This window comes from Callorhinus ursinus, unplaced genomic scaffold (assembly GCF_003265705.2).
Source record: "Callorhinus ursinus isolate GAN/ISIS: 27379988/994484 unplaced genomic scaffold, GSC_fseal_2.0 scaffold2, whole genome shotgun sequence".
NCBI lineage: Eukaryota > Metazoa > Chordata > Mammalia > Carnivora > Otariidae > Callorhinus > Callorhinus ursinus.
In genome coordinates, this window is record NW_027397064.1 from 78,611,467 (window position 1) to 78,627,143 (window position 15,677).

Below are 15,677 nucleotides of genomic sequence, written 5' to 3' on the forward strand. Positions count from 1 at the left end.
CAACTTCATACTCCGTTTGCTACAATCAGTGAGCATCTGCAATGTTCCAAGCCTCACCCAGTTCTCAGCCCATAAAATGCATTTTGTGGAAAGTCCCCAGGAAAACTGCCCTAAGACAAAGGAAATTTCTCAAAAAAAAAAAAACACCACCCACACACACAAAAAAAACCCAAAAAAACTGGATCCCCTCATCTGTGGCTTCATTAGCAGTATGCATCATGCCTCAAGGAAGCCACCTGAACATTGTACACATTTATCTCAATATAAACAAAACACTCTGTGATGGGTTAGCTTTGCTGCTTAAGATTTCATTATCTCACCTGATAATTACAAAATGGTAGGAAGGCCTCCCTGTCCCATAAAATTAACATCCAGTGATTTCGTTTTTGGATCACAGTTCCATTTGAAGCAGAACCTGGAATAAAGTATTCCTTTGCTGAATATAAGACTGAGTCAACCCTTTTTTCATCTGAAGCTCAACTAGACCGTACTGTACCTATGCCTTTTTCTAAAATTATTGACCTGAAACAAAACCAGAATATCAGAGTAGCCTTTGAACTGAACCTGAACCAAATCAATATTTCATTCAGTTCCAATTCCTAGTTTAAAACATCCATCAACGACCTTAGTGTGCAGACTGGATTTCACTCAATTAAAGGATCTATATTCTGTACAGCCTGCTAAATCCACAGGCTATAAAAGCAGTACCATGTTCTAGTTCCCAAGGATTTTTTTTTTGCTTAAATATATATATCTATCTTTTTCTAACCACAGATTACATACACAAAAACTATAAAGCCCTCCTTCACCCCTACCTCCCAATTCTGTTCCTTCTCCAGAGAAACTGACCACGCACATTTTCGTAAATCTTTCCCCTATTTGGGTTATGACCATATCTCTAATTTTTCAGCTCTACCTTCTGAACTTTGTGAACAGGGCAATCCAGTGCAACACGAATTGAATCTTTCAGCTTAAGCATGATGGTGAAATTCTTAACCGTACTAGACCAGAAACCAGGCAGAACATAGTCCTATTATCCTATGCCAACTGGCCCCAAGTACAGAGGTGAGATACAAACACAGTTGGAAGAGACCCAGTCCCCGTGTTTTTTGGTTCCACATGGCTGAGAGTCAGTGCCACCACGAGGCTGTAGTGAGCCAAGGAGCCCAGGGATGAACCCCTATAACCCAGCAGCAAGGGACCCTAAATCTGCCCTCTTGTCCCACTGAGGAATCACAGCATCACTGAGTACCAGAGTTGTCCAAGAAGAGCGTGGTCCATCAAGCCAGCCAACGCTGCTACAAGGCACCCTGAGAGTAATCAACAAACCGCATAACATCTCCAGTGCTGTGGCAGGATGCTGAGCCACACTGCACCTCTTCACTGACTAATCACAAGCCCATCTCCTGCTTCACCTCTTGGTTTGCTTTTTTGTAAAGGAAAAAATAAATAAATAATGCCTTTAACATGGCATTGTTTTAAAGATTTAATTAACATAGTATATGTAAAAAAAAGAAAAAAGAAAAACACAAAAGGTATTATTAAGGTCCATCTCTTACCCCGTCCTCTCCCTAACAAATTGTCAACTCTTCAGGCTTTGCAGATATTTTTACTTATTCTGAGATTATTGTTCCTGAGGTCTTCGCAATACCTTTGTGGTTGTATCTCAGTTCCAAAAATAAAACACAATGTAGCTACGCCAAGTCCCTTTCAGCTTTCATTTTTATTATTACTAAAACAATATTCGAAACCTACAGCAGACTTTCTGGTTTCTCTTAAACAATTCTATGAATCAAAGCATCAACATGTCCCCTACAAAGCTGCATCTAAACAATGAGCTCTTCCCAGTTTATATTCCAAAGGTCAGGCAGTCAGGATTATTTTTTACAGCAACCGTTCAGGCCGAGGAGAACAAAGCAGCAACAAGCAGGAACAAAAGCAGCGGGCTGCTGTGGGAGAGCACAGCTCCTGCCCAGAGAGGAACCGAGGGCTGGTTTCCCCAAACACTGCTACCCTTCAAAGGACCGAGGAAATGACTTCCAGAAGCGTCCCTGCTAACTACACTGTCCAGCTCACAAACACGCCTGGGGATTGTAAATTCCCAACGCTATGAGAGACCTGACACTCGACAATCTGTCTCCATGGCAATCTCACCACGTTAATCGAGAATATTCCCTGCACTGCAGTGGACTCAGTCTCCAGAGAAGCCCCCACGAGGCGATTACGGAACAACTGATTGTAACAAGGCAGACAGCTGCAAACAAACCCTGGAGGAAAAAAAAAAATGTCCTATAATCTTGTGGTGGGGATCGGAAAGGACCACCACCATGAAGAGGCGCATCTATTTTTATTTTTATTCCCCTTTTTGCATTAAAAGCAAATTTCTCTTAGTTCATGCCCTGAGGCTTTATACCTGCTGTCTATAGGGAAAGAGCTTATAATACTGTAAAGCATCTGATTTCCTACAATGAAAGCTTCCCCCACTCCCACTAGAAACCTTTCCCTTCTTTAAATAAGCATTCTGGCATTTCCTATTGTCAGATGTAATTACCTTTAAGGACTAAAAAGATTTGTGTGTACACAGGACCATTCACTTGGAGCACACCTACATGGTTTGCAGAGCATTTTAATTATAAAATGAAAACCTCCCGAGGGCATAAATAGCGTTTCTACAAAAAAGTAAAAATCCATCAATTGCAATAAACAAGAATGACAGATTAATCAAAAATACTCGTTAGGGCTATTAGTTAAAAATTCTAAAAAAGGCTTTTTGGTTTTTTGTTTTTTCCAAAAAAAAAAAAAAGAAAGAAAACCATTAGACTGCCAGTAATTCATTAAAATTTCACACATGAAATAGCAACGAGCTAGTTATCCTTTTCATAAATTGAGTCCCTAAAGCCTCTGGAGGACATAGAAAGGTAATTGCATTCTCTCAGCAACTCCAGGGGCAGAGATTGGCTGGTCACTCACAGCTTCCGTCAGAAACCACAGCAGATCAGGCAAAGGACGTGCTTTCTTTTAATACCAATTAAACAGGCCCAGTGGCGGACCTAATGGTAGGTAATTTCTATATCAAAGAAACTAAAAGGAAATCTTTAAGTTGCCAGATGGGTAAGAGCAGCTGGATGTCAGGACATAAATGTGAGGTTTAAAAAAAAAAAAAAAAGTCATTCCTTTATGGGATTATTTTGCACACAAATAGCATCTCTCACCTTAGTTCCTAAAAATATTGTAAGCAGCTTAAGACATTCTCTAATCCCTTCTAGAGTAATTTTCTTTTTTTTTTTTAGATTTTTTTTTTTTTAATTTATTTGACAGAGAGAGAGAGCGAGAGAGGGAACACAAGCAGGGGGAGTGGGAGAGGGAGAAGCAGGCTCCCCGCTGAGCAGGGAGCCCGATGTAGGGCTCGATCCCAGAACCCTGGGATCATGACCTCAGCCAAAGGCAGACACTTAATGACTGAGCCACCCAGGTACCCCTAGAGTAATTTTCTAATAAACTGGTTACCCAGGACTCTGAAATCTCTCTACAGTCCTGACCACTTGAATAGCCCCCACCATTCTCTTAGTGGTATTTCTATTAGTGTTTGCCTATGCTCTCAAAAGAAGAGCGCCTAACAAATCAGATGTCTCAGATGAAACGCTGACTTCTGTGCATCTACTGTAGTCGTGAATCCAAGGTGGGGGACGGGAGAGAGGCAGGCACCATCTTCCATATCTTTAATGCTAAAAGAACAAATTGTGTGTGAGCCATGGAGGCCATCCGGTCCCACAAAGCCCGTGATCAGACTCCAGGTTGCAGATTTAGCCAGTTAGGGAAACCAAGCCTGCTGGCCTGGCAGGGTTTAAATTGTGAAGAACAAGTCTGTTCTAGAGATTGCTGATTTTTCCACGCCTTCCCAGTCCGTGATGAAATCATTTCTTTGCATGACTTCAGCAGACGGGGTAAATCTACATCCATTCTGTTATTTAATATTATATTTAATTATTCAAGAGACCCTGCAGATGAGCCCTATTGTTGGGTCATTTCCCTGCACTTCTGACACCTGGATGTTCAGGGCCTCCTTTTCTGACTTAAGCCCCTGTAAAACGGGATTGCTTTTTTTTTTTTTTAATGGTTCAAAAATTTATTTTCCATTTTATGGCCCTTTTTAACATGGACATTTTTTAAATTATAGTAAAATATACGTAACTTAAAATTTACCATTTTAACCATTTTGAAGTATATAGTTGAGTTCACGTTGTTGTGCAACCATCACCATAATCTCCAGAAATTTTCCATCCTGCAAAACTAAAACTCTGTTCCCCTTAAAAAGATCACCTTATTTTCCCCTCTACCCAGCTTCTGGCAACCACCATTCTACTCTCTGTCTCAATGAATCTGACTACTCTAAATACTTCATATTAAGTGGAATCACACAATTGCTAGCCTTTTGTGTCTGACTTAATTCAGTTAGCATAATGTTTATACCTTATCTTAGTGTTACAAAAATTAAATAAATCTGAAAATGCTTAAAAAATTGCTATATGTAGTACAGATCTTTTCAAGGTGCTCAGTAACTAATTAATGTCACACACAGTCACTTCTTAATATCAAATACCGACTGTTAGTTGATATTTCAAGGCCCAAGTGTTTGTTCATAAGAGATACAATCTCACTTACATGGCTTACAGATACTTTTTTTTATTATGTTACGTTAATCACCATACATTACATCATGAGTTTTTGATGTAGTGTTCCATGATTCATTGTTTGCATATAACACCCAGTGTTCCATTCAGTACGTGCCCTCTTTAATACCCATCACCAGGCTAACCCATCCCCCCCACCCCCTTCCCCTCTAGAACCCTCAGTTTCTCAGAGTCCACAGTCTCTCATGGTTCGTCTCCTCCTCTGATTCCCCACCCCTTCATTTTTCCCCTCCTACTATCTTTTTTTTTTTAACATATAATGTATTATTTGTTTCAGAGGTACAGGTCTGTGATTCATTAGTCTTAACACAATTCACAGCGCTCACCATAGCACATACCCTCCCCAGTGTCTATCACCCAGCCACCCCATCCCTCCCACCCCCCCCACCACTGGTTGCTGGAATGGTGGGGGATTGCTTTTTAAAGGACAATATTCAAAGAAGTATCAGAGAAGAGGGCATGTGTAAAGACTGATCTGGCAGCAGCAGGGAACTGTGGGCCCATCCCCCTTCTGAGGGTCATGGCCCTGGGCCCTCAGCCCTCCCTCCCCAACCTCCCCATCAAGAGCCTTCCAGATGTACTGAGGGGACAGGGCAGGGGGGAATTGGGAGCCATTCTTCATTCTGAATGCAGCTATCTGAATCTATCCCCATTTATAAGATTGATTGTTCAAGTCCTTTCCATGTATATGATGAACAAACAACAGAGCTGGAAAAAAGAAAACAATCCTGCTTCCGACAACTGCCCACTCCATCTATCTGTCCTTAAGCAGGTAGGCTGAACAAAATCCCTGAGGCTGAAGCTGCCAACAGAGCTTCCAGATTCCGAGGACTGTCAATCGATTTCAGCCCACAAGATGTCACTAGTAGATTGTACTGGACAGGTGTTTTTCAGTCACTCAACACCCATTTCCTTTCAGCACCACAACTTCCTTATGAGGAATTACCTCTCCCAACACGTGCAGGCTTGGTCAGAGGACACAGCAGAGGGCCCTGGGCTTCCTCAACCGAAGCACACCACCAAGCACAGTTATCTCCCTTCTCTCCTGGGCCTCCTCACCCATCCAAATAATGCAAGGAAGGGGGAGAAAACTCAAGAGGGGACTCACGCCAGGTGTGGTCCCTTATGAGCCCTGCATCTCTGGAGCAGTCCCAGCTTTGCCAGATGAGGCTGGTTGCTCAGCTGTCCTTTGGTTCTGTGAGTCATTCACAGACTTCTCATACTTTCCTGTTTTGTTTAACCTAAGCAGGGTCAATTCCTATCCCGTGCAACCCAAGGAGCCTGGCACTGTGGGGAGCGGAGTGGCTCTCCTTACTCCTTTATAAAAACAAGGCATGACCTCCTTTTAAGCCAGCACGCATACGCCCTGAGCCTTGCCTTAAAGCCAACGGCAGAAATGAATGAAGGCTGGGTGTAATTATATACCAGTCAGTGGCCATATTCTGAGAATCAAATGTTCTACTATGTCCAGAGGAGAAAACTGCCAGGCTCGCATTTTGAAGTAGCCCATGAAGCTAGAAGGAATTGCAAATTGGTAGTGGTGGAGGTCTGGGGCAGAACTAGCCTACAGGCATGGAATAGGGTAGTGTTTCGCACCTTTTGAATGACTCTGGGCTGGGAACGCTCTCTCCTGCTGCACAGTCCCATTACCACCAACTGTGTGGACCTCTTCACCTTCCATGACCCGCCCGGACCCGGTCTGCCGTGGTGACAGCGTGTTCTTTCACTCTCTGACTCCCTGGTTTCCCTGCCTCTGTCTACAGAACAGCAGAAAGGGGAAAGCACAAGCGTGCACATACCTGCACACTTTTCCTCAGCTCCACTCCTTCTCTCTTGCTCTTCCCCAGCTAGAGCAGCCAAACGTTTTTAAAATTATAAACACACCATGCAAAGACAGACCTCTCTTTCCCAGCAGAGAATGCATACAATGGGCCGTGCTGCTTTCAGTTGTTCAGCCCACAATGTGCAAACATCAACACCCAGGATTCGCTGAGGTGAACTCAGTGGCTGCCTCCTACAAGTTCAGAGCCAAGGTGTGGGTCAAATTCCAAAAGAAAGCTGTAAATACCCTGTCACTTGGGTTTTAGTGGAGGGCACCACCTCTTTCTCAACTTCACCTCCCAAACTCCCAGCTCTCCAGTTGACACGAACCAGCCACGTTCTCATGACGATGAGGAATTAGGCCTGGTGCGCGGGACACTGCCAAGGAGTTTCCGGTCCCTTCTCTCCTGGTGTGGCATTTTTCACGCTCCTCTAACTGGCCTGAACACAAACCACTCGGGCTGTGTGCAGACCGCACAGGCAGTAGAGAGACAGCAGACCTGCAAAAGTTGCCTTACGTTCAGATCCCTGCTCCGTCAGCGACTGAGCCACCTCGGGTGAGCCTTCTAGCTTGTTGAAACCTCAAGGGCTGCTCCAGGACTAAATGCCCAGCCTGGGCACATAACAAAAAGCCGGGGGTTGTTTTTGTTGTATGCGGGACATAGTTAGTCCTTGAGACAGTCCTTCACTCACAGCTGCTCCAAGGACCAGCTCCGGGATGCCACCACCTGCCTCACTTCCAGCCTCAAATTTGTATCACTGAAGTTGGTTCTCTACATTTGAAAACTTTTGCTTTCAGAAAACTTATCCTTTTTTTTTTTTTTTTAGATTTTATTTATTTATTTGTCAGAGAGAGAGAGGGAGAGTGCATAAGCCGGGGGATCAGCAGGCAGAGGGAGAAACAGACTTCCTGCCGAGCAAGGAGCCCAATATGGGACTTGATCCCAGGACCCCAGGATCATGACCTGAGCCCAAGGCAGACGCTTAATGGACTGAGCCACCCAGGTGCCCCCCCCAAAATTATCTTTAAAACATAAATGTTAGCTTGGGAGGACAGGAGAGCTCTGCAGATCCCCTTCTCTATTACATTCACTCAGTGACTATATGGTAACCATGGAGGGGGGGTCTCTCTCAAGACTCTCTCTCCCTCTTCTCTTCCCTGCCCTCTCTCTACAGAGGCCCTCACCCCTACCTATGCCTTTATGTACTTCCTAAAGCTCAACTCACATTTCTTTCCCTAGCTCAGCCAGTGCCTCTGAGCTCTAAACCCTTTGACCTAACTTCTTATTTGACATTTTCACCCGGATGTTCCACAGGCCCCTCGAACTCCCCTCCACATCTGCCTTGTCTCCAGTCTGGTTCTTCTCTGGCATTTCTTTTTTCAGTGAATGGTTCCACCCTCCATCCAACACAGCAAGCCGGACAACTTGGCACTCTGTCTCTCTGTAGCCAGCTCCTCACCAAGCCCTGCTGATTTTACCTCCTAAATACCTCTCTGGTCCATCCATGTCTCTCTCTTGCTATTGCCCTATCTTTCAGTTCAACTACTGTAACCCCATCTCTGGAAGACCACCCTTGTTCCTGGCCCTTCTCCTATGCTCTCTAGTCCATTCTCCAACACAACCAATGGATCTTCAAAAATGCAAATCTTATCATATGATCTTCAGTGGAATATCCTTGAAGGGCTTCTCATTGCTTCCTAGATAATTACCAAAATCCTGAACCAAAACTCTTTAGCCCTGCACAGAACAGGCCTGCCAACCCCTCCCACCCAACTCAGGCCAGTACTGCCCTGCCCCAGCTCACCACACTGGCCTTCCTGCTGCTGCCCCCCTCAAAGTTGCCCCTCGGGATGTTCTAAATGTGGCTTCCTCCACACCAACCCCCACTTCTACCTTGCTGCTCCTAACTGCCCTCTTTCTCTCAAATCTTATTCCCTAGGTTGCTTACTCCCTAGGTGGCTTACCGGGGGAAACCTTCACTAACTTCTCAATCAAGGTCAGGGCCCATTATAATAACTTAGTACCTTATCCTTTCCCTTTTTGGTATGCAGCATAGATACGTTTATTGATTGTGGCTGGAGTCTGTCTCCCGCATCAGACTGTAAGCTCTGTAAGGGCAGAGACCATGACTGACGGCTCACCCTTTCCACTCCAGCAATGGATTAAACACATGCTTACATAACACACATCTATGAAAGTCTATCATGTGCCAGAAACCATACATGAGTTTTCCTAAATTACGTACGTAAGGGCTGATGTAGAATCTCACCCTGTGGGACATGGAAAACAGTGTACTTCTAAGTAGATCTGCAAGGTGGATGAAGTGGGACAAACAATTAAAATGATGCCAAGTTAAAAGTCCAAAAGCAAGGAGAGAGTGCCAGGCAGGAGGGTGAGTTAGGCAAACAGGGCAGCGGGCCAACCCCAGAGGACAGAGTTGGTGGAGGGATGGAGGACTGCAGGGTGAGAGCTTGGCAAGGGACAGGACAGAAGAGAAAACAACAAGGCTAGCTGCCCACTGCTCAATGTCCTAAGGCCAGCCCCCCTCCCTGTACCAAAAGGTGTTACTGAATGTTCCAGTTGCCCAGCAGAGAACTGACCCAAGAGGATCCCAGAAATAGAACAAAATTTCATACGGCTGCTCCTCACCTTGCCAACCATTCCTCCCCACTCTCCTAGCTCCTGCCAAATCGCAAGGAATCATCCACCGGCCCCAGGTGCTGAATTATTCAATTATTCTAGCAGCTTTCAAAACATGTGTGCAGCTAGAAAATCTCCCAAAAAGAATTGTGTTATTTAGGCTACTAGGTCATTTCTTGAACCTCTCTTGAATCCTGCTTTGCTTCGCAATTGTTTTTCCATTGAATAGTAGGTCATTGGCACCCCACCTTTCCTAGCAAAAAAACAGTGGCAAACATAGAATCACAAGAAGATCTGCCGCTAACTCTGCAGTTACACACAGGCGGGTTCCACCCCCATCCTGCCTGGCAGCCCCCAGGCTCCTACGCTTGCCCAAGAGACTAAGGTCTAGGGCAGTGCCTGAAATACACGGTGGACGCAAAGGCAAAGAGCCTGAATCTCCATCTATCCACTCTGCCCCTACAAACACACCAACCTGCCTATTATTTCAGTTAAAAAAAAAAAAAAGACTTATACCTTCTAATTCCATCACAATGCTAAAATTTCCGAAATAATCTGTCTGCACTTGGATCTGGAAACCCTCTTCAACGCCTCACCCACAACCCACCCACCCAGTGTGTGTCAGCTCTCTGAGATATTTTCTTTGAGTAAAACAAAGAGAATGTGTTTGGGGGGGGGGAACTAGTCACGAAATAAGCCTATAAGACTCCATTTTAGCACAAGGCTGCTTCAGGAATCCTCTATTTCTGGCTCTGAAGAAGCAGAGCATGAAGAGCAGTTGGCCCCCCCAAAATGCAAATATTTGCCAGCGGTAACTTTTAACCCCAAGTCAATTACAAAACTCACATAGGAGAGAATGACATTTTTCATTTAATCAAAAGCAGTCTGAGCCACAAAGTCTCAGACGCTGCCCTCAAAACCTCAAACGTGGCTACCAGAGAGAATTACACTAACAGACAGAGGAGCATCTCATTGGAAATAGATTAAGGCAACCTTGCAAATAGTCACTTGCCCACACTAAGCACACCTGTCAGCCAAGGGACGGGGTTGGCGGGGGGGAGCTGTGCTAGGCAATGAGAACACATTGCTCATTCACACAGGTTGTTGCAAGGCAGGCCCAAGCCCTGCCATCATCCCCTCCTTCCCAAGTGTCCCAGGATACCAGCTGTCCCAGGGGAAGGAACACACACACTCATGCCTCATTCTTCCTCTCCATTCTTCCTTACCATTTCTCCATCTGTTTAGCTCCATCTCCAGATGCTGGATAACGTTCTTCAGAGTCTTGTTTTTCTCTTTCTCTTTTTCGTATTTCTTCTTCCATTCTTCCGCTGTCAGTTCCAGATTCACGGAGACTGTATTCTTGATGGTCTTAGCCCTGGGGTCAAAGACAGAAGGGAAAAATTCTGAGAGTAGCTATTAGCATTAGCTACATCAGGAATACAATTAAGCCTCAAATGCTTTCGCATCTGAAGGCTGGGACTGGGGGAGCAGAGGGGACCCTGGGACCTACCGCCTCCTCGCTCTGTTACTGGCACCGCTGCCCTGAAGGCTCCACACTCACTGTTCCCTTTTCTCCTTTCCCTCCTACCAAGTCTAAATCCCAAGGCTTTTCCCTTGAATTATGTCCCAGAGCCACCTTTCTCTGTTCCCCTGCCACCATTTTCATCTAAGTTCTCAGCCCTGACTTAAGGTGATGGTCTTTCTCAAGCACTCAGCACCCTTCTCTAAGCATCTTGCATGGCCCTGCCAGGTTCGTCTTCCTAAGTAAGTTTCCTTTCTATCTTAACATTTAGGAAACACTGGGGTTATACCAAAACAACTGAGACAAAGTCTACGGCTCTGCAGAGCTTACAGTTTCTCATACCAATAAACTACAGACTGAAGTAATACAATCAGTTGTTTCTGTTACTCACATTTGGTACCTAGAATCATCCCCAATGCATTGAAACACATGTCAACACATGTTTCCCGGGACAGGCGGGCCACTTAATGGCTTCAGTCCAGCCAGGGGAAACCAAGGCTCCCCACTGAGCACACGCGCCCCCCCCCATCACAGGCAGTTGTCACCATATATGAGTAGAGGAGGGCCCATTCCTCTCAGGTCATCCCATGTTTCAAGGAAAGTCAGCACTTAAATATTTTTATTTGTATCTCCCAGTTTCAAACAATTTTCCAAAATAACGTGTAGGGCAACCAAACATGTCTGAGGGCCACCATTTTGTCATTCCCAGTATAAGAGATAGAGTGACTTTCTAGGGCGTATGGCTGTGGGGGGAGGGAGGTGATGCCACAGTGGATGTCTGGACAGTTACTCAAAGGAGCAAGTGATGAGAGCAAAGGCAGTGACAGCTCTAGCTGACACCAAAGACAAAGACACGATTCACCTAGTTACCTACAGAAATGAACACACAAGCAGACCTGCCCAGTGAAAAAGGAAACTGACCACGACAGAATCCCACTTATTATTTACTTCATAAGAAGGCAGAAACCTCATTCAAAAAGGTGATATCCTGTTTTATTTGCTCTCCACTTTTCCATTTTAAACTCCCACAAGTTCTTGTACTGTCATATTTGCCAGCATTATCTGATGTGTGATTCAGGTTAATTATTGTTGTCAGGAAACGACATTTTGGACATGATTTCTATTTCAGTGAGAGAAATTTCATCAGCCCCCACCAGGGCTACAGATGTCATTCCAAAAATTAATTCCTAAAGCAGACAACTAAATAACCCAACTGTCAAAAGAGGAGTGAAATGAAGTCAACGTGAGACTCCACTTAAGAATTAGTAAAATTCGCCCTTGTTCACTGTAGCTTGAGGCTTCTGTCCCCAGAAGTGCTTCAAGTCTAATTTTTCAAATCACGGCAATGTTATTACTACTTCCAGTCCACGCCAGCTTGCCACTCTCACCTCGCCTTCTAACACCCGTTGGCAGTGATAGGCTGATTTTGCCTCTCTGAAGCTATATAGCAATAGCAATACCACCCAGTCCTACAGTTCAGGGATGTTATCTCCCCGATATAGGAAAACAAACCAGTGATCTGCAGGAGCCTTACTCTAGCCATAAATTTACTGCTCATTCACCATTTTTATACATCAATCTCACTGTGACATTTGGTTAAACCCAATGTGACCTTATCACTCCCAAAGGAATAGAGAAGTATCTTGAGGCTTCATTCCCAAATACCCTCAGGTTTTTTAGCCAGAGCCCCCAAGCTGTATATGGAAATAAATGCCTATTCCAGAAGTTATATCCATAGCAGACAATGAACAAAATCCTACCCACGGCTAGGGGAAGACCTTAACTAACCTCACGTATATGCCCTAAACGGCAAGACCTGCTCAGCGCTAATGAGCCACATCTTCAGGGTACAGTTATCAGGGTTTCTGCTTTGCAGTTTTTCTTTGTTTCTGTTTGCTTCAGAGAGTCAAGCACTGCTTAAATAATATATGATCCAGACTTGCCCCAGATATAACATCCTCCTTTCCCCACAGGAAGGGAACCAGGACCCAGTTTTTAAAAGACCTCAATGCTAATGAATGTTAACCACCTTTGAAAAAGAATGTTAACTGGGGCGCCTGGGTGGCTCAGTCAGTTAAGCATCTGCCTTCTGCTCAGGTCATGATCCCAAGGTCCTGGGATTGAGCCCCACGTTAGCCTCCCTGCTCAGCAGGGAGTCTGCTGTTTCTCCCTTTCCTTCTGCCCCTCTCCCCTCCTGTTCTCTCTCTCTCAAATAAATAAATGAAATCTTAAAAAAAAAAAAAAAGAATGGAAGAAAAAGAATGTTAACCACCAGACCAAGCACAGCAAAGAGCAGAGACCACAGTACATCTTCTAACCGAGATCCCCACAGGGAGTCAGTTAGTCAGAAAAGGATTTTTTTAGATATATTTCACTGAGGAGTAGAAGGAAGACCCTGCCCCCCTGTACTCGAGCATTCTATTTCCTGCCCAGCACCTCTCAGTCTCTCTGTCCCTGAATTTGCAGTTTACACGTTCGGAAGCATATGTCCAGGCGTCTAGGACTACCAGCCATGTCCATGTCTACCACCGAGGTTAAGCCCCCATGGGTGACAACACTCTACAGCCATTCTCATAATTTGGCCCTTGAGTCAAGCCCTTTTTGAAGAGGGGACTTCCTAGAACTATTTGGTTCACATCACTCTACATGATAAATCCCATCCCCACCCAATTCCTCAATATTTGTCTATACTTATACTTTGGGGTCATAGTTCTAAATCATATACATGTTTCATATCACCGGAATTTCTTCTAATTACTTTGACCTCCCTGGAAGAGCCAGAAAGATGTTTGTTCTTGGTATCTTCCTACCTCTTGTTTTCATCATTTTCCTTCCATTATACATTACAACTCTATACGTATCACATGATTGTGGAGACTGGAAAGTCTGAAAGCCACAGGGCAGGCCAGCGGGCTGGAAACTCAGGCAGGGATTGATGCTGCAGTTTTGAGGCAGAATTTCTTCTTGTCTGAGAAACCTCAGTTTTTGCTCTTAAGGCCTTCAACTGATTGCATGAGGCCCACCCATGTTATTGAGAGCAATGTGCTTTACCGAAAGTCAACTGATGGAAGATATCAACCTCATCTACAAAAAGCTTCATAGCAACACCTAGATTAGTGTTTTATTAAATAATTGAGTACTACAGCCTAGCCAAGCTGACACATAAACCATCACACCTTCTATTGTGTTTTGAGTTCTGGTTCCCACATAAAACACCTAACCTTCTTCTGGAAACATGACTGATGCAAAAAGCATCTTCCCATTTCCTGGTGAGGCCATTTTCCTTGCTTGCGAGTCGGGGGTATAGGGAATGAAAAATTAAAAGCTCTAAATTTTGTGTCTTTTGAAAAGCTCTAGTCTCCTGAGAAACACTGAGAAATGACAGATTTGGATGAGGATTTGGCACCTGGTTAAACTTCCATCCCCCACAGTATATCTCCCTCTAAGAGCAAAAATTAACCTTATTGGTGTTTCAGCAACAGGCACTGCAACAGGGGGTGATCTGAGTCTTTTTCCATTTTATGTCAAAAGTATAGCCAAGGGTCTCCCTTGGCCAGAGTGCTCACTCTTACCCTTGCAGATAACTTGCTATCATGCTCTGGTGACATGAGTTTTGCATGCACACTACTCAGGACTAATTGAGCTTCCATGAAACTGGGCAAGAGGAGGCAAAATTTAAAAAAAAAAAAGTACATTTCAGAAAAAGAAGAGTATTACTTTCCCCAAATTACCAATTCTCCTCCTTCTACGTACAACATACAAATTAAGTCTTTGAATTATTCATGCTAGATCAATCAAAACTCTTTGAGTCAAAGATGTGCTGATTCAGGCCTACTCCAAACTAATAGGTCTGCCCCCAGGGGGCCCCCTTTTCCTTCATTACTCCCCCATCAAGGTACATTAAATAGGCTTCCAAGATAACTGGGTGATTCGAGTTCATACTTCTAAAACTTACAAATATCCTTTTTGAATAGTGCTATGAAAGTACTTTGGAAGAGTAATTAAAGACTAAAAAAAAAAAAAAATGCTGGAAGCCAAAAGAAAAAAAAATCAGTGAAAGTGTTCTAATTTGAGTGTCTTATCCCTTAAAAGCAGGAAGTGTTCTGTTTTCCCACAGTTCAGCTTTTTGACTCTGGGCTGCCTAGAAATTCAAGTGTCCCCTCCTTAACAAGATTAAAAGCTCGAGAACACAGAAAATGGTTCCTACTTCTTTACTAGCACAATGCTGGGCACTCAGGGTGACACAGGTCTGACCAAATACAAGAGCCAGAATTCATCACTGAAACCAAGAAACAGACAGTGTTCCTTTTTCCCTTTTAATTCCAGTACCTAATCTAGAATCCTAAAGAGTGCTGACTTGGTAGGCTGCTCTCGGGCATTTGTAGACTCTATCATGTTTCTACTGCTTCAAAGGATATACTTTTGTTTCATTCAGGGCATTAATACAGTAAAATAGCCTAGCAACAAACATGGACTTATTTCATGTCCTTGAAAGAACCACATGGGAATAACGAAGGAACCTCGTACAGCCCTAAGGTCTGGCCACCCCTGCAACAAGAGCATAATAAACACTCGTTACACTGAATCTGAGATGTGCCCAGCAGTCTTTTCTGAGTTCAAAGTGCTTAATCTCATTAGCTATCAGATACCATGTCTAATCCGATGTTCAGACTCGTGTCTGCTGTGTAATTGGGTTTAATGCGTACATTTAACAATAAAGCAGGTATGGGCCCCAAAGAGAAGTTAGATGTCCTTGAAGAATCCATTAACTAACTAAGGGATAGAGGGAGAGGAACCAAACCTCACACCTTTCTAATTATAGAGCTGGAAAACACACCAGATCTAAACCTAACCAAACTTCTGGACATAATGGTGTCACAGTTCAACACCTGCCCTAATGTTCTAAGGAATCCTACGCAACAAGCATTTGACTCATCTGTTCACTCATTCAATAAGCATTTACGAAATGACCATCTACCGTATACTAGTTGTGCTGGATGC

The 15,677-nt window shown here is 44.2% G+C and overlaps 1 protein-coding gene across 3 annotated transcripts in view; it reads right to left on the reverse strand.

The window, feature by feature from the left end:
* The window catches only part of KIF5C (kinesin family member 5C), a 147,674-nt gene that overhangs the window by 52,657 nt on the left and 79,340 nt on the right, over nt 1-15,677 (reverse strand). For all 3 annotated transcript variants that reach the window (XM_025856125.2, XM_073884202.1, XM_073884198.1), the window contains exon 11: nt 10,381-10,529. In XM_025856125.2, the coding sequence (XP_025711910.1) occupies nt 10,381-10,529 (149 nt within the window). The remainder of the gene's footprint in view (nt 1-10,380; nt 10,530-15,677) is intronic.